The following is an 18,464-nucleotide window of genomic DNA, read 5'->3' as shown; positions in this document are numbered from 1 at the left end:
AGCTTGGGGTCCGCGCTAACCCCCTGTGCAGACGACGCCCCCATCTTCATCCAGACCTCCGTCCTGAGCCAGGGCACTGCCCGCCTAAACCTCCCCGACATCTCCCCTGGGTTAAGAACGAGGTTAGAGCGTGGACCCACGACCCCGCCATCCTTGCAGAATTGGACTCCAGCTCTGACCTGCCCTTCTGGCCTTGTTTCGGATCCCTCTATGCGCTCCAAACTCTAGCCAAACCCAGCTGCTCCGTCCCTGCTACTTTCCCATCTCAGTGCCTTTGAACGTGATGTCCACTCAACCTGGGATACTCTCGCCACCCTCCTAGCTAGCCAGTGTCTGCTCACTCCAGCACCCTCTCCTTCAGGAAGCCTCCCCTGACCTCCCAGGCTGGGTGTGCTGCCTCCTCTGTGCTGACTGTAGCTCCTTGTGATTAACTGAAGAGGAGAGGCAGGTGGAGACACAGAGCACAGAGAAGAAAGATGGCTCCCAACGAGCCCTCACCCGGCGCTCCTGCCCCGGCGTTGTCCCCTCCGCTTATCTGGGCCAGCCCTATGATCTGTTCTTGAGGAACGTGATGGAAGTCGTGCCACAGCACTTCCAAGCCAAAGCCACAAGCAGCGTGTAAGAAACAAAGAGAAGTCAAACAACATGGAAGCGGTCAGACTACAGCCTACCCTGAGAGTGCCACGCTGTGGGGGGGGCACGGGCTGGCCACCGGAAGTGGCCACGTGGAGACAGGGAGAGATGTCCAGTGGCCCCCAGCTCTCACAGCCATCCCAGCTGAGGCACCAGATACATGAGGGAAGAAGCCATCTTGGATGCCCAACCCAGCTGAGCCTTCAGACGACTCCAGCCCAGCCACATGTGGCGGCAACTGCACAACAGACACCAAGAGAACTGCCCAGCTGAGCCCAGTCGAGCCACAAGACCACGAGCGGTAACAAAGAGCTGTGTTCTGGGCCATTAAGGCTGTGGCAGTTGGTTAGGCAGCAATAGAGAATTGAAACAGTCGGTAATTTAATGCCTACACAGCCCTCCGTGGGAGACATCATCGTCCCCATTCAACACATGGGGAAAAAAGCCCAGAGAGGGATGTGACCCGAGGAGGTTCACACGGCCAGCCAGAGGCAGCAGCGGGCTCGGAACTCAGGCGGGTCAGCCTGATCCCCCAGCCTCGGCTCTTTCCAGAGCACACGCCTGGCTGCCCGAGGAGACCAGACCTTGCAGCCAAACCACATGATTTTGGCCAAATTCTCTGTTTGAGAGGTTACTGGGGTTTTCCCCAGGTGGCTCACCTGGGCACCTGCTGGAACCCTGGCTCTTTTTTTTTTTTTAACTGAGACATGGTTCACACACAAATGCACAAATCGTTAAGTGCACAGTGTGGTAAATTTTTACATGGTATCCAGCCATGTGACCACCACGCAGATCAAGACATGGAACATTTCTGGCACTCCAGAAAGTTCCCTCGTGCCCACTGCTCGTCAATGTGCCCCGCCCCACCCAGAGCCGAGAGGTACCCACTGTTCTGATGCCTATCGCCACAGGAACAGCTCTGCCTGCTCTTGGACCTCATATAAATGGGATCGTGCAGTGTGTGCTCTTTTGTGGCCGGCTGCTTTGGCTCAACATTATGTCCAGAAGATTCATCACGTCACCCTCTCCGGTCTTCACCATCTTAGCCACAGCCCTGCGCGTCAGACAGCCCCGGCCGGGCCTGCAGCAGCTCAGAAATGGGGCCTGTTCCCAGCCCCACGTGTGGCCAGTATCAGCACAGCCAGCCAGCCGTGATGAGGCCTCCCAGCCCGGTGGGCCTGGAGTGGCCATGTCCACTGCCCCGACCCGACCCCCTGCCCAGGGCTGGACAGGACTTCTGGGTACAGCCTCAATATACGGCTGGGGCTGAAAGATACCCAAATTGACGGAGAAGCAGATTAAGGCTCAGAGAGGGGACGTGGCTTGCCCACGGTCAGCCAGGGGTGAAGTCTCAGCGCTGGTCCTCTTTCTAAGGCCTGGGCCCAGTGCCCGCCCAGGACTTGTCAGACTCTGAGGTGCACGTGGATCGCGGGGGCCGTGTTCAAGCGCAGCAGGCCGGCTGGGGCCCGGACCTGGTATTTCCAACAACTCCCCAGCTCGTGGCTGCCGCTGGTCTGCAAACTCCACATGGAGCTGCAAAGCCGTCGCCTGGCGGAGGAACTAGTCTCAACTCCACCCTCAGAAGCCCACAGGCCACCCCCGAGGAAGGGTGGAGCGCTGGCGGTGTGGCTGATGAAGCCGCTTAAGAAACCCCGACCTCCACGGCCCGCCCTGCCCCGGCCATCTAGGACACCAGAGCTGCCGGAACATTTTATTAAGTTAAGAAGGCTCATGGAGCAGAGGAGAGACACCTTCACGGGGTGGCTCCAGCGCTTCCACGCCCAGCACCTCCAGAGGAGGAGGTACGGCCTGGGGACAGCTGCTGGCTCCCTCTGTCCATCTGTCCCTCCGCCAGAGCCCCAGGGTGTGGGTCCCCCAGGGCAGGAAGTAGTTAGTGGGAGGTAGGGTGGCTGGCCCCCTGCCTCTCCCACAGAGTCCACCCTGCCATGGCCGCTGCTGGGCCCCCACCAGACCCCGGGCAGGGCCACAGGCCCAGAAGCCCAGGCAGGTGGCTGTAGACAGAGCCCAGGCCAGTGTGGAGGCACACGGCCACCAGGTACTGCTTTTTAAAAGGTATAAAGTGTTTTGGGGAAAAAATTCTATATAAAAATCTCTTCACATATAAAATCCTGAAGAAGGTGCAAGATAAGACCCAGTGCGAGGGGCGCGCTCAGATACGCAGAGTGTGTGTGTGTGTGTGCGCCTGTGTGTGTGTGTGTGTGTGTGTGTGTGTGTGTGTACGTGCGGCCCACAGAGGGTGGGGAGAAAGCTTGGCTTCTGACTTCCATCCAGTAGGGAAGGAGGGCGACTGGTCCCCTTGGGCGGGGGGTCTGCAGCGGGGCTGGACCACGAGGACCTGGAAGACAAGAGCAGGGGAGCTGAGGGCTGGGGAAGCCCCAGCCTTGGCCCTGGCCCCTGGCTTGGGCCAGGCAAGGGTGGCCAGTAGGTCCTTCCAATGCCTCTCAGCCCAAAGGCCAGATCTGCTCCTCTGGGCTTCTCCCCAAGCTTGGCCCACAGGGTGGCCTCTCCTACATGCCTTAGGAAGTCCACAAGGACTTGTCACGAAGAGGAAGCTCCAGGCAGATGCGGCGTTAGGGAAAGCACCATAAAAATGTTCCAGACCCTGCTAACTCAAGGGTGACCCTGAGACTAAGGCGGGCAGAGGGCCGGCCTCCATCAGGCTGCGGGGGTGCAGCTGGGCGGAAGGCATTCTGTGAGGATCAGGCACCCGGGTCTGACGGCTGGGGGTGGAGAGGACGCGGGAGCCTGGGCAGATCAGCCAGGGGCGCTGTCAGCCCTGGGCAGGGGCGGGGCCTCATCAGGCTGCGGGGGTGGCGCTGTGTTAAGAGCACCCGCTGTCACAAGGGGAGACACAGCAACAACCAGATCCTGAACCGCACTTCCCACCCATGAAGGAACGTGCTCAAGTTTACAAAATGTACCCTGACTGATCCCCACGACAACCCCATGTTGCTGGTGTCACTGAGCCCATTTCAGAGAAGGAAACAGAGGCCAGGAGAAGGAAGTGTCCTGGCCCGAGTGGCACAGTGAGTCAGGTGAGGATGAGCCTGGAGCTCACACCTCCAGGCCCGGTGCCCCGCCCGGCCTCACCCCTGCCCACCCCTGGTAGCCACCCCGTGGCACCTACCTCTACTCGGCCAGGCTGTTGCGCACAGCCTCCTTTTCCTGCAAGGCAGCCATGGCGAGGCGCAGGTGCTCCTTCAGCTGCTCGATCTCCCGCTCTGACCGTGTCTTGATGTGGTTCAGCTCCACGTACACGTCCTGGTACTTTCCCGAGGTGAAGCGCTTGTCCTGGGGGCCAGGGGGGCTGTGAGGGCAGAAGCCCTCCCTGCCTGGCCCTGTGCCGAGGCTGGACAGCAGCCCTGCCCACCTGGCACAGGCCCACCACGCTCCCTCCCAGCCAGCACAATGCAGCCAGGCCCCTCCACAGCCCCCTGGGCCTTGTCCCTCCAGGTGCCCCCCGGGGCGGCCCCCACCCCGGGCCTCCCCTCCCAGCACCCCCCAGTGACACAGGTGTGGGCATCATTTTCATCCCGCTCGAGATGAGAGCAGAGCCTCAGGGAGGTGACGCTGTTGCCCAAGGCCACACGGCCAGGAGGGGCTGGGATGAGACCCAGCTTAGCCTGGCCCAGGGCCAGGGCCTTTTCCATGAGTCTGGCTCACACGCTCATAGAGCCACCAGCACACAGAGGGTGTCAAAGGCACAGGGACATGGCACCAAGCTGTCACCGACGGGCCACAGACGCACAGAGCTGAGCCTGAAACGCCCGGCCCTCCCAATGGCGGGGCCCGCAGCCCATTCCTCACGGAGCAGACGCTCCGCACAGGCAGGCTGCCTGTCCCGTCCTGGGCTCTCTCCCAGCACCTCGCCCAGTGCCTGACACACAGGAGGCACTCCGGGAATATTTGCTGGTAAACGAAAGCAAGTGCGGCCTCGGGCAAGGCCCCTTCCTTTTCTTAGCCTCAGTTTCTCTGTCTGTAAGTGGGGATAATGACACCTCTGTGGGAGAGGCTGGGCAGAGCCAGATGAGAGGAGGAGGGGGGAGTGGCCAGCACAGAGCAGGTGCTCACAGGACGGGCATTCAGGTAGATCAGAGGTTCCCCCGCCCTGCGGACCCCCGCCCGGCCAGCGGGCCCTACCTTCTGCATCATCTGGAGCTCGTCCCGGAGGCATTGCACCTCCTTCTTCAGGTACTGAAGTTCGTTCTCCTTCACTCGCAGCAGCACCTGGGGTCATGGGTGCCAGGCTGACCAAAGGCCAGAGGCCAAGGCTACCCTGACCCACAGCACCCTGCTGCCTGGCTTCTCCTTGCTTCAGGCCCCAAGAGTGCAGCTCCCAACCTGCACCAAGACCCACTCCACCTCAGGGGCAGACTCCTCCAGGAAGCCCTCTCTGATTTCTCCTCGCTCCCTCATCTCTGTCCACACCATGTGAGTGGGTATCTTATGGTCACCTCAGCTGTGGCCCCAACACAGTACCAGGCCCTCAACTTGAGGGCAAAGAGGACGAAAAGAAGCCACAGTGTGATGCTACTGTGAACCAGAGAGGGCTGGGCCTCCCTGCGGGCCCTCCTTAACCCCTTGCGAAACCCTGAGGGCCAGGTGTTGCTATGCTGACCTGACCAAGGAGGAGACAGGCTCGGCCTGTTAGGAAGATTCAACCAACTAACCGTACACAGGGCTTACAGAACTGCCAGGCACAGAGGAAAGCTGCATATAAACTTTAGTTAAATAAAACAAAGACTCAGGTGATCCTGGGATCACACACACATTTTCTCACTCCAGGTTCTCCAGGTAAGGGAGGTGCTAGCATCATTTTATAGATGAGCTACTGGGGCTCAGAAAGGTGAGGTGACTTGTCATGGTCACACAGCAGGGAGGTGGCAGGACGCAGACGGGAAGGCTGGGCTCTGGCTGCAGGGCTTCCGCCCCACCCAGTAGTGCTGGGCACACACAGGTGTCCTTCCTAACTGCGGGTGCCTTTCCTCACTGGGGCCTAGCCCCTCGGAGCCACAGTGCTCCCGCTGCAGGGCACACCCAGCCTGTCGGGTTGCCAGCCCCAGGCCCCAAGCCGGCCGGGTGGCCTGGCAGGAGGGGCGGGCGCTCACCTCCAGCTCACAGGAGCTCCGCTCGCTGCCGCGCCCACAGCCACTGCCTGTGCCCTGCGAGGCGATGAAGCCGCGCAGCCGGTCGATCTCCTCTGACAGGCGGGTGTGCAGCTCCTGGGAGGGGTGGGGTGGTCAGTGCAGGGAGGCTGGACCGCCCATTCCCCTCCCCACCCCCACCGGGACCGGGATTGCCCATCCCCAACCCCCTACCCCGACTGCCCATGCGCCACCCCCACCAGGGGCCAGGACTGCCCACGCCCCAAGCCCCAACACACCGTCCACCCCCGGAGCGGGCCCACCTGGTTGTGGCGCAGCAGCTCCTGGCCCTCCTGCTGGCAGCGCCGCAGCGTGTGCTCACGCTCCTCCGCCTGCCGCGTCAGGGCCCCGATCTCCAGGCACTTCTGCGAGTACTGCTCCGACAGCACCTGCAGCTCCCGCTTCAGCGCCTCCACGTCTGACCTGCCGGGGCGGAGCAGGGCCAGGATGGCTGGGCTCTCCCGCCCTCCACCAAGCCCGGAGTCGGGTCATGGCAGCCTCTAAACAGCTCAGGACTCCTGGGTTCCCGCCCTCCTTCTGCCTTCAGCCCACTGTGGGGCTGTGAACTGCTGACAGCCTCTCTGGGCTGCACGAGCTCCTCTGTGAGAGGCTGGGTTGGAGGAGCCCATCTCCAAGGCCCCCACAGCCCCACTGTTCCAGATCTGTGCTCGGGGTGGGAAGGGACACCTACTGGCCAAGGGTGATACTGCAGCCCAGCTCTAGGGGACACTAAAGAGGAGAAGAGGAGTGTGGATGCTGAGTCTGGGTAGACAAGAAGGGGCCTAAAGAACTGTCTATGTGGACTGGCCTGGGGGTCTCGCTGAGGCCCTGCTGCTTCTGTACCCTGTGCCACGTGACTGCAGGAGGAGTCTCAGCTGGGGGCAAACTGACGTGTCCTCTGCCAAGAGGTTTCAGCACAGGTCCCGACTTATAACCACCAGGGTGGACAGCTGGGCCCCTGGCTCAGATGGAGGCCCAGCCTACAGACCCCAGGGCCAGGTGCCATCTTACTGGTGCTGCTTCCGGAGGCCGTCCGGGCCCTGCTGGAGACTCCGTGTCTTGCTCAGCTCCCGGCTCAGCTCCTCCTGGTAGGCCTTTTTCATGGCTTCGATGGCTGGAAGCAGGCAGAGAGGTTCAGGGGAGACGGAAGCGGGGTCAGGAGCACCAAGCTCCACCTCCCCTGAGACTCCACATGGACCATGGAGATAGGAGCAGGGAGTGGTATGCAAAGAGCACTGGACCAGGCTGTGTCTTAAACTGAGTGGCTTTGGGTAAGTTGCTTAACCTCTCTGAGCTTGTCTATCAAGGGAGGATAACAAGCCTGGTCTGATGGACCCCACTGGGGAGACACCTCAGTGTCTGACCACTGGTACCTCTTGTTAGTGATTTCTGGGTAAGACCCCACACGGCCCTCCGTGCAGAACCTGGAGGTTCTTTAACAAGGTACATCTGCCTTGCCCAGCCTAGTGACCAAGAGTGCAGACTCTGCAGTTGGTACAAATCTGTGTGACTTTGAACAGGGGGCTTAACCCCTCTGTGCCCCAGGTTCCTTATCTGGAAAACAGGGATAACAGCACCTCTGTCATGGGTTATTGGAAGATGTGTCCAGGGCATTTAGAACAATGCATGGCACAGAGGAAACGCCTGGACGTTAGCTCTCACTGGTTTATTTTTCAGACTGTGAGCTCCCAAGGACCGAGTCTTTTCACGCTCACATGAGGTTGTTGTGAGGATTAAACAATCCTCATCCACAGTCTTATCCATAATTCCCAAATCCAAAAGCTCCAAACACTGAAAGTTTTTCATAAGTCTTTTGGTGGCAATCCCCAACCTGAACGAACACAAAGCTATTTGTGGTCATTATTATCCCACTTAAGTGTGACTTTGAGAAATTTCACTGCAAAAACCTTGGTGCTAGATTTCAGGGTGAAGCCCAGACCCTGCTGGGATGGGGGGATATCTAATAAACGCACTGGGCTATCTTCCTAAAATGCAAAACACACAGGCCCCCAGGGTGCGGGATGAAGGGCCATGGGCTTGAGTGTGTGAAGCCCTTGGCAGGTGGCAAGTTCTAGATCATGTGACCTCTTTCATCATTTCCATTATTCTGCCAACCCCACGGCGCACCCCTAGGATGTGCCAGGCACACACAGCAGTGACAGAGCTTGAGCATTCCTGTTTCTGGCTTGGGAGAGCAGAGGGCAGGCTTCAGAGCATGGTTTTGCAATCGGAGTGCCCTGGGCTCCGACTCCAGCTTCTGCCACCTTCAAGCTATGCCCATGCGGGCATATGGGCATATGGGACAAGTCACGAACCTCTCTGAGCCCCCGTTTCCTCATTTGTGAAATGGGGTCACTCCCTTAGGCACTGCAAGGACTGGGTTATGTCACATGGGTGCTGAGGCTCAGTAAACACCCCCCCCAGCCCCGAGTCCAGCCTGTGTGCCCAGTGAGGCTGTGGCCCTCCTGTGAGGACAGGTCTGTGGCTGAGCAGTCCCTCCCCAGCACACTTATGGGCCTGGGCGTGGAGCTGGAGATGGTGTATGTTGGGGGCTTGAGGTGGACCTCCCAGTGGCCACAGGCCCCTGAGGGTGAGGAGTCACAACCCATTCTGGGAGGGGGGGGTTTTACTGCCTCAGTTTCCCCTTTTCAAGTAGGGTCAGAGGCCGAGTTTTGGGGGCTTCCAACCCCTCCTGACCCTTTAACCCAAGTTTGGCACTGAACCTGCACCTCTTATTTAAAGGCCTCCTGAGTCCAGTTAGGAGAAGCCTCAGCCTGGAGGCTTGTGAGGCCCAGCCCCCCGTGCTGCTCCTGCCTGGGGTCCTCACCTGAGGCTGTGGCTGCCGTCTCCTCGGCCAGGAGCCACTCCTTCTCCTGCTGCAGCCGCTGCAGCTCGCGCTCATGGTGCCGCTGCAGCTCCCCCATCACCTGCTGGTGCGAGGACTCCATCTCGGCCAGGCTGCGCTCACACGCCTCCTGCGGGTTGGAGGCCGGGAGGTCATGGGGCTGCCCTGACTGCCAGGAGAGCGGCTCTCTTCCAGCCTGGGGCAAAAGGCCTCAGGGGAAATCCTGCCCTGGTCCGGGCTTCAGCCCTCTCCCTGGACCCTGGCACCACCAGCCTGCACCTGCCCCCGAGCCGCAAACGTCACCCTGTCACTTACCAGCTTCAGCCCTTCCAAGGCTCCCAATCCTATAGGGTCAAGTCCCTGCTCCTGGGTCTGACCCTTGTGGCCTCATCCCCGGCCCTTCCCCCAAGAAACCCCATCGTTATGAAAACAGTTCATGGCAGGTTCACGCCTCTGAGCCTTAGCTCATGCTATTCCCACTGCTGGGAACATTCTTTGGCAACTTCCTCTTCCCAGGTCGTTCACTCGGCCTGCAGCCCAGCTCAAACGTCCTCCTAGCTCTGTCTCTGGGCAGCCTGTCCCCTGCCTCAAGAGGCTCTGCTTCGGTCAGGATGTAAGTTTCCTGAAGACGGGAAGGTCTGACCTAGCTTGGAGTCAAGCCAGCACCTGACTGTGGCAGGTGCTGAGTGAGTGAGATGACATCACAAAATGGGGCCGTGTTGAAAAGACTGGCAAGTACTTAAAAGACAGATAATACCCACTGCTGGGAGAGTCAACTGTGGCGGGGTGCATGGAGGGCAGTCTGGTGGCATCGTCACAGTTTTAATGACCCCATCCCTTGACCTGACAGGTCCACTCCTAGGAATGACCCCATAGAAAGTCACATGTGTGCAAAGACTCTTGGACAAAGGTATTCCCTATGGCAACATCGGTAACAGATGAAAACTGGAAACAATCTAATGCCTAAGAGGGGAGCCTTTAAATAAATGATGGGATCGCGCCTTACAAAGGACCAGGCAGCTGTTCAAAGACAGAGCCACCCGCGTGGGCGGCTGCGGAAAGCTGTCCCGAAAGTTAGGTGATGAAACCTGGCTTCTGAGAACACGCGCTCACGGAAACGAAGCACGCGGAGCCGTCCAGCCGAGAACATGAACGTGAACGCAGAGGAAGAGGAGGATGCGTGGGAGGAAGAGTAGTGGCCCCCCGAAGATGTCCACGTCCTACTCCCCAGAACCTGCATTACCTCACACGGCAGGGGGATTCGAGGCTGATAATCAGCTGACCTTAAAACAGGGAGACTATCCTGGGTTGTCCACGGGGCCCCATGTCATTGCAGGGTGCTTAGATGTGGAAAAGGAGGCAGGAGAGCAGAGCAAGAGGGAGAAGTGAGCATGGAAGATCAGCGTGACGGGAACAAGGAGGACTTCACTCTCCTTCGCAGGCTTTGAGGACGAAGGAAGGGGCCACGAGCCAGGGAATGCGGGTGGCCACCGGACGCTGGACAAGGCGAGGAGAGGGATCCTACCTAGAAAGGAACCTGCAGGTACCTGGATTTTAGCCCGGCGAGACCCACGTTAGACTGCTTGCGGCTCTACAGACTGTGAGGTGACAGATGTGTATTATTTGTGTTTGTGGTAATCCGTGACAGCAACAGGAAACTATACAAATGGGCTCGAACGGTCACTGAGGTGACCCCTGGGGCAGGAGCAGGCAGGGCAAGGAGAGTTCACATGTTTATTTCCAACCGTTTGATTTGTTAGAATTATTTTTGAAAATGTAAACATATTTCTTATGTAATCTAAGATCATTAAAAAGAGAAAGGGAAGAGTCAGGGAAGAAACTGAGGCACAGAGAGCCAGATAAGAGACTGCATTCTCCCCCATGCCACAGGGCACCTCCTGGCGAGTGCGGACTGGCCTCTACCTCCCGAGCAGCCACCCCAGAAGGGCAAGGGCCTGGCCTCCCGGGTCCAGTGTTATGAGTGGTGGTGAAGTCTATCTGTCCCGCTGGCCTCTGCACCTGTCCTCTGTGTGTCCCCAGTTAGGACAACAGAACCTGGCTTTGGAGCCCCACAGACCAGGTCCTAGTGCTGGCTGTGCCATGCGGTGAACTTGAACAAGCCCTTTCCCCTCTCTGAGCCTGTCTCCTCACCTGTAACACAGGCCCCAGAAAACCAACTCACGAGGGTCCCTAAGGAAAGCCAGCACCCAACTGTGGAGACCACCCACCTGTAGAGACTGGAGCAATACGGGGGGGTGGGGACTGGTGCTCTTAAAGGGCCAGATCAGGCAGGCAGACCCAGCAGCTAATAGGGTGTCTGGAGGCTGATGTCAGGAGGTGGGAACCAGCCCATGAGGAGGGGTCCTAGAAGGCCAGGTGCTTCTCTGACCTACCTTCCTGAGGGCCCAGGGTGTTGGCTGCCACCGCTGACATGCATCAGAGTACAGATCCATGGCCCACGGCCCCCACTGCAATAGGCTGGAAGGCTCCCTTTGCCAGAGGAGGCACTAAAGCCGCAGTGGGTGAAGCCCACACCCTGCAGCTGCTGTCCCGTGGTGGCAAACCCCGCCAGCTGGAGGAGGGGCACCCACTCAGCCTGAGCTCCCAGGCTGGGGAATCCGTCCCCACCTGTCACCTGTCCTGGGCCCACTGAATTGCCTCCAGTGCCCGAGGGGACACAGATGGCTCAGCTCCTCTTCTCTGGGGCCTCCGCACCGGGGCCTCCTCCACCCCCGTCTCAGGCTGTCTCCTCATCATTCCCTTCTCTCCTCCCATCCCCAGATTCCGCCTGCTCCCCCTGCCCATCCCAGCCTAACGATGAAATGCTGATGGCCCTTGGAGTGCCCAGTGGGGCGCCTGGGCCCAGGAAGCCTGGACTGCAGACACAGGCCTGCCTCCAGCTTGAAGAACTCGCCGCATCTCTGGGTCTCAGTTTCCCCAGCTGCGAGCTGAGAGGTCAGAGCAGTGCTTTTCAAGTTTCATTTTAGTGATGGAAACCCTTTTCCAAAGGAAATCTAACGCAGGTGCTAATAGTAAAACGGACAAAGATGGAGATGCTCCAATTGCTGGTGGGAGTGAAGGGATCCATCTAGAAAGGCAGCCCCTGGGGCCTCCACAGAGCATGCTGGAAGCCCTCCGGGTGGGGGTCTCTGAGGTGGTCCCAGATGCCTCAAGCTGTGGTGTTGGGCCCCACCCTTCCTGGAGATGCCCCACCCACCCCTTCCTCTGGCATCAAGGGAGGCTTTGACAATAGCCTCCCTCCCCCCTTCCCCTCCCCATGTCAGGGGACCCCAAGCTCGCCCTCCACATCAGGCCCCATCTTCCCTTGGCCCGGGTCTCCGTTCTGCTGAAGGTCCCATCAACTTCTCAGCCCCAGACAGCCCCCTGGCCACGCACAGCAGCCCAAGCCCCAGGGCGCCCGGGGCTCCCCCTGGCTTCCTCGGGCCCAGTCACCCAGTCCCAAGCTCTCCTCCGTCCATGTACCCTCCTGCATCCCTCTCTCCTTCAGCCATTGTCCTTGCTCCTGACGTGGGCCTTGCCCCCTCCCAATCCCCCCCCACCCAACACCACCTTCCCGAGGTCACTGTCAGACCCAAACCTCCTCAGGTCTGCGGAATGAGACCCCAGCCCCCTGGCTTGGCACTGGAGGTGTCCACCATAGGCACCCATTGGCCTTCCACCTCCTGCCACAGCCCATGCTCCCCGCCCACCAGGGCTCAGCTGCTCAGCGCTCGCCCCCAGGAAGCCTTCCTGAGAGCCCTGCACCGCGACCTCCCTCCTCAGAGCTTCTAGAAGGTCCTCCTAACCAGAGCCTGGGATCCCAGCATTCCTTTCCGCTTCAGGCAATGCTGTGCTGACTGGAGGCAGCTAATTTTCAAATCTTTAGGAATGTTGTGATGCAGTTGCTAAGCACAACCATTATGAAAAATTAAATTATAGAAACTTTAAATTACAATAAAAACAAAGCAATTACTCAAAATTCATCACTTCCTGATTATTTCACTGCATTTTATCATCGTCTGTGCTCTCGAGGTTATTTACGTCTGTGTCTGTAGGGTGGGGATGCTCTATAACAGCGTGCACGTATCTTCCCAACTCCGTGTTCAGGGCCATCTGCCACCGTGGGGCATTTACGCATGGAAGCTGGTAGACATTACAGATCGGGGCTGGGTTTATGGTCTTGTTGATTGCCCAGACTTAAGCGAGTGAGGAGACGATGCTAACAATGCAGATTAAACTAAAAGTGTGCCGTATCTATGACCATCACATTGTCAACGGAACAAGAACCTGACACAATATTGACATTGACCAAGTAAAGCTTTGACATACGTCTTCTCATCTTACTCATTAACATAAACAAAAATGTCAACCAACGTTCACGTTAGAACGACACTCGTTTGTCAGTTAGCTGTGGGTACAAGCACTCGGAACAAACAGTCAAAGTATTCTGAGAAAAATCAGTTTGCTAAATGGAATTCACAATAAAACGTATTATGTATTTTTTATTTGTAAGTTGTGTACTAAACATCCTTTGTAGCAGTAAAATTGATAATGAACATATCTAAGTGTGGATGTATATACACACACGTATTTTTCCGTCACAAGTGTTTCCAGACGTGACCAAACGTCCCCAGGGGAACAGAATGAGCCCTGGCTGAGCGCGGCTGTCCTAGCAGCCTGTGCATCCCCCGAGGGCCGTGGAGACTCCCACGGCCCACAGACCGCCTTGGGCAGGGCCTCGGCCTGGCAGGCACAGGCAGGATTTGCCTATTTAGGCGGCAACCCCCAGGGCCTGCCCCTTGGAGCTCCCCCTCTCCCCTGGCTCCCCACTTCCCCAGGGTGGTGCAGGAGAAGGGGTCCGAGTGCACAGGGTCGCCTGGGGGCTCACACAGGGCTCTCAGTCAGCGGACCCAGGCTCAAATCCCACCTCTGACATCTCCAGGCCGGGAGACCTCGGGCAAGTCACATAACCTCTCACAGCTCAGTGGCCTTGTCTGTAAAATGGCACAGTGATCATGTCCACCCACTGGCGAGATTCAGCGGATGACGCATGTCATAGGCCTCACACGGGTCCAGGTACACAGGAAGGGCTCCCAAAAAGTTAGCTGTTTTCTGGAAACTTAGCAACCAGAAACCTGCCCCCATCCCCCACGAAACAGCTCCCCAGCCTCACCTGTGAGATGTAGCCTGGGGGGACGTGGCCGTCCTCCTGGGATCTGGGTGCACCCTGAGGGGCCTCCCCTTGGAGACGCCACACCTCCAGCTGGGCACGTAGAGACTGGACCTGAGAGGGGAGGAGCTGAGGTCAGTGGGGGCCTGGAAGTGGGGAGCGGGCTGGTGGGAGGCAGTGAGGAGCCGTGGGTCAGAGAAGGGGAAGTGGCCCTGGTCTGGAGATGTGGGCAAAGGGGATGTTCCAGCTGCTTCCTGGATGGCCAGGTCAGTGACCCAGGAGAGCTCTGTCCCAGAGAAGACCAGAGAGGGTTTGGAGACGGACACCGTGGTCACAGATATTTACCACATTATGGAGGTGGCAGGGGAAACGTCTTTGAGCCTCAGTTTCCCATCAGTAAAAGCATGATGAGGTCTACTCTGCGGGGCCACGAGACTGCTGTGAGGATTACATGAGCCAATGTGGGCAAAGCGGGCCTAGGACAAGGCTTGGTATGCAGAAGGGGCTCAATAAATGGTCTCTCCCTTCTCTTCCCGCTTCCTTTCTCTGTGGTTGCTGAGGACAGAACTAAGAAGGAAAACAAAAAACAAAAAAACCCACGGTCCAGGAAGGAAAATTCCAGTTCACAAGGAGTCTGAGGTGCCAGCCAGTGCATCTGGGGTGAGCTCCCCATCACTGTAGGTATGCAAGATAAATGGCACAGTGTGACTGCAGGGACAGGAGGGGTGTTGGTGGGGTGAGGGGCTCCCAGAGGCCAGCCGTGATGCCTACCTCCTTCTCCAGTGCCTCGTGGCTGTCACTCGGGGGCCCCCGGCGCTCCCCACGGCTTTGGTTCAGCAGGGCAGTCAGAGGCACCCGCTTGTTCTCCCGCAGGGGCAGCTTCTCCAGCTCCTGCCACTTCTTCTCGATCTCCTCGCTGAGCCGGCTCTGCTGGTCCTCAGTCAAAGGGGCGCCCAGGCCGCGGCGCGGCGCCTCACCGGCCGGTGTCTCTGTTGCCCTGCTGTCTGTGGCCTCGAACCACTTGCGTCGCTCCTCGGAGCGCTGAGCAAGGTCCCGCTCCAGCTCCTCCTGCTTGGCTGGACGGTCAAGAGTGCGGGCCGGGGTACGGGCCCGCTGCGGGGAGCCCTGCGTCAGCGGGGAGAGCTCCACATAGTCCAGGGATGGCCGCTGCCCATCTGCCTTCCGCAGGCCGCCGCCCCGGCTGATGACCTCGGAGCCCACGCGCGGCTCCCCCGCCTTCAGGGAGCCCTTCTGGGTGCCATGGCCATGCAGCGTGTTCTCCTTATTGCTGTCCGAGAGCCTAGGGCGGCAGCAGAGCCATATCAGGTGGGACCTTCCCCACTCAGGCCCAAACAAGCACTTCTGGAGTACCACCCAAGGGCCACGGCCTGGGGATGGACCCCAGGGGAGGAAGCAGCCCCACCTGGAGGTCAGAACTAGATCTTCATCGTTAACAGCCCCGGGAACCATCCCAGCTCCACCACTTACCAGCAGAGGGGACCAGGCCATCTGGCTTCCCTCTCTGAGCCTCAGTCACCTCATCTGTCATATGGACAGTGCCTCTCACAGGAGGGATGAGGACCGGGGGAGCCAATGCATGCAAAGTAACCAGGAAGCCCTTTGCAAATGGCGACCAAAGCGTTATTACTAGAAGTACACGTGAGGCAGGGTCCTGGGCTCCCAGGGAACAGGGGGGATGCCCGTGGTCACTGCCGAGGCTGAGGTGAACAGTGACCTCTGGGTGCAGAAAGCAGAGATGGTGGAGACTGAATAAGGTGGCAGCTCTCCTCTTCTTCCACAGCAGTAGCTGGGCACATGGTCGCCCAGCCCAAAACTACACTTCCCAGCATCCCCGGCAGCTACATGTGGCCACGTGACCACATTCTGCCCAGTGGGTGTGAGAGGACTGGGCGTGCCCTGGCCTGGCAACCTACAGTCCTCTGGCCCAGGGGCAGAGCTGTGAGCTGAGGGCCGCAGAGCTGTCCAGGCAGGTCTGGACTATCTACCTCTGGACTGTTCTGGAGAGAGAAATAAACTCTCCCTCGTTGAAGCCACTGTGTTTGGCTATAAACTGAATAGTCCAGCTGTACAGTCCTTCAGAGTTGACAAAGGGCCTCCGTGCACGTCCTCACATGACACTCGGCGTGACAGATCCTCAGCATGACAGATGAGGAATCTGAGACTCGACAAGAAAGCGACTGGCCTTGTTGAACAGCCAGGTGTGGCCAGGCGGGGGGACTCGCACTTCCGTTCCTGCTGCCCAAGAGCCACCAATGCAAGCCCCCTGTGGGCGGCCGGGGTTTATACTTTGGGGGCCTCTACCACCAGGTAACTCAGCCCTCCTGCCCCTCTACCCACAGCGACCTCCAGAGGGAGTGAGCTCCCACCAAGACCACCCAGCCATCCCTTCTCCCTACCACAGCCTTAGCCCCCACTGCACAGAGACAGCCACCCACCCAGCAGGGCCCTCTGACTCGCCAGCATCTTCTCCAAAGGGCCGAGGCTCTCCCCACCCTCTGAGGATGCAGGGGATATAAAGCGATGGCAGTCAAACCTCAAATCCTCAATGCGCTTCTAGATGACTCAAGAAGGCTCACTGCCCTCTCCCCAGTTTGTTGACAGAAAAACTGAGGCCCAGAAGGTACAGCCACAGGGCCCTCAGGTGAGTGCCAGAATTCCACTCAGGGATGCAGGGTAAGTGCCTCCCCCAGGCCCCTGTCCAGCCCAGCACGTACTTGGTGACGTCTGGGGCTGAGGTTGGGCGCACGGTCTTCCTCAGAGCTTCGATCCAGTTCCTCCGGATGCCCGAGGTCATGGCCGACAAGGTATAGACAGCATCCTTAGTCTGCAAGTCCACCCCACAGGCAGGTTGCCACCTGGCCAGCCTCATCACTTCGTCCCCACTGTGGACCCCGGGGAGGGGGGCCCTTCCCTCCCAGGAGGGTGTCTAAGGTCTCAAACCTGGAGGCGAGCAGAGGGGCACAACCTCCCTCCTCCAGCCTCAGAGGAGCCCGGCTGCTCCAGTGTCCCCAACATTCAAACCACCCCCGCCAGTGACGCCAGGATCTCCCTGGATGTGCTAAGTGTCGGCAGCAGGGCTGCTGCCTGGCTCTGAGGACGGTCTCTAAATAAATGAGTGACAGGAGCCAGTCTCTGACGGTGAGCCACACTCCACACCAGCCCCTCCTCTGGGGGCCCTCCAGTCGCCCGCCCCCCACCGCAGCAGCCTCACGTGGATCTGGAAGCCGTAGTTTCGCTGCACCGCGAATTCAGTGACATCCGTGCAGGAGCGCAGGTCGATCTCGCCATCCAGCTCGTCCGCCTGCAGCAGGAAGGCCCGCAATGATCCATGCTCTCCGCTGATCCCGCTTGAGCCCCCCAAGCTTCTCCCGGGGGCCCCCCAGCAACTGACGGGGGAGGAGCCCTCTCACTTCGTCTCACCTCCTCGGCCGTGGAGTCCCTGTAGTACTTGAGGCTTGAATCGGTCAACACGAACCAGTGCTTCTTCCACTGGAGAGGAGACGGGGCGGTGAGCGGGGGGTCGTGTGTGGGGAGGGCGAAATGAATGGGTGTCCTGGGCGCTGCCAGGTCAGCCATCCTGCTCACTGTAGGGCCTGGCACCCTCATGGCCCTGCTGAGGGGTGGGGGGCAGACCACAGCACAGAGCCAGAAAATCCACATTGGCAGTCAGCCCCCTATTTCCTCTCTGAGCCTCGGGGGCGGGGTCTGTGAAACGGGTTGGGTCGGTTTCTCCCGGCCCTGCTCTGATTTGGTGACCCTTCCATTCCCCTCCTGATCCTTTCCACCAAGATTGCCAAGGCTCCTACCAGCAGATCCCCCCAGTGCAGACCAGGAAGGGGCTGTGACCTGTGAAAGGTCATTTGCCTAGCAAGTCAGGGACACAAGTCTTTCCATGTGCCCCTCTGGATCGCTTCGGAGGCGAAGGACAAGTCCCCCAGTGAGTAGGATGGAAGGTGGCGTGGGGGAGGAGTCTGAGTGCTGGTCGGATTCTGTTTCTTGATCTGGGTGCTGGTTACGCGCGTGCTCAGCTTGTGAGAATGCGTTACCCATACACGCAGGGTTGGGCACCCTTCTGTGGTCTCTCTCTGCTCCAGCGGGGTGAGGCTGGCAGGACACGCAGGAGAGGGACGGGGGCACCAGAATAGCGTGACATGAAACATGCCAAGCTCATCCCACCTCTGGGCTTCTGGCCATTCACTGGAATGCCAGTCGAGGTCCACCCACTGCCAGGGTCAGGACATGCCACCCAGTCCCCAGCCCTCCTGGGGCTCCCTCACATCACTGAGCCCTATCCACACTGTTTGTTATTTCAAGTACTTAGTTTTCTTTCCTCAAAAAGATGGGAAGTTTTCAAGGAAGGGTCAGGATGACGCTTTCTACTTCCTTCCACACTGCCCCTCCTAAGAAACAGGGTTTTAACATCCAACAGATCTAGGTTACAACTATTGTATCCCTTGCTAGCTGTGTGTCTTTAGTCAAGAGTCTCGACCTCTCTGAGCTTCAGTCTTCTGACTTGTAAAGTTGGGCCAATAAGGAGTCCCTAAGCCTTCTCATGAGGTCAGAAGTTCTGAACCCTCCCTTGTAAGTCTCTCACGGCACCTGGCATGGGCACAGGCACTGGGTTGTTGGG

The 18,464-nt window shown here is 58.9% G+C and overlaps 1 protein-coding gene across 4 annotated transcripts in view; it reads right to left on the bottom strand.

Moving 5' to 3' along the window:
- Nucleotides 1–2,332: 2,332 nt before the first annotated feature.
- Nucleotides 2,333–18,464, bottom strand: part of TRIOBP (TRIO and F-actin binding protein) — a 54,746-nt gene continuing 38,614 nt past the window's right edge. For 3 of the 4 annotated variants that reach the window (XM_070254443.1, XM_070254440.1, XM_070254441.1), the window contains 12 exons: nucleotides 17,255–17,323; nucleotides 17,046–17,135; nucleotides 16,549–16,658; nucleotides 14,585–15,113; nucleotides 13,817–13,927; nucleotides 8,626–8,773; nucleotides 6,810–6,912; nucleotides 6,062–6,221; nucleotides 5,763–5,876; nucleotides 4,795–4,881; nucleotides 3,782–3,945; nucleotides 2,333–2,989 (listed from right to left, as the gene is read on the bottom strand). In XM_070254443.1, the coding sequence (XP_070110544.1) occupies nucleotides 3,784–3,945; nucleotides 4,795–4,881; nucleotides 5,763–5,876; nucleotides 6,062–6,221; nucleotides 6,810–6,912; nucleotides 8,626–8,773; nucleotides 13,817–13,927; nucleotides 14,585–15,113; nucleotides 16,549–16,658; nucleotides 17,046–17,135; nucleotides 17,255–17,323 (1,683 nt within the window). In that variant the 3' untranslated portion in view covers nucleotides 2,333–2,989; nucleotides 3,782–3,783. Of the gene's footprint in view, nucleotides 2,990–3,781; nucleotides 3,946–4,794; nucleotides 4,882–5,762; nucleotides 5,877–6,061; nucleotides 6,222–6,809; nucleotides 6,913–8,625; nucleotides 8,774–13,451; nucleotides 13,638–13,816; nucleotides 13,928–14,584; nucleotides 15,114–16,548; nucleotides 16,659–17,045; nucleotides 17,136–17,254; nucleotides 17,324–18,464 lie in introns of those variants that run through there. The other variant, XM_023635311.2, reaches the window with a different exon arrangement.

Source organism: Equus caballus, chromosome 28, assembly GCF_041296265.1.
Source record: "Equus caballus isolate H_3958 breed thoroughbred chromosome 28, TB-T2T, whole genome shotgun sequence".
NCBI lineage: Eukaryota > Metazoa > Chordata > Mammalia > Perissodactyla > Equidae > Equus > Equus caballus.
This window is presented reverse-complemented; position numbering and strand designations above follow the sequence as displayed.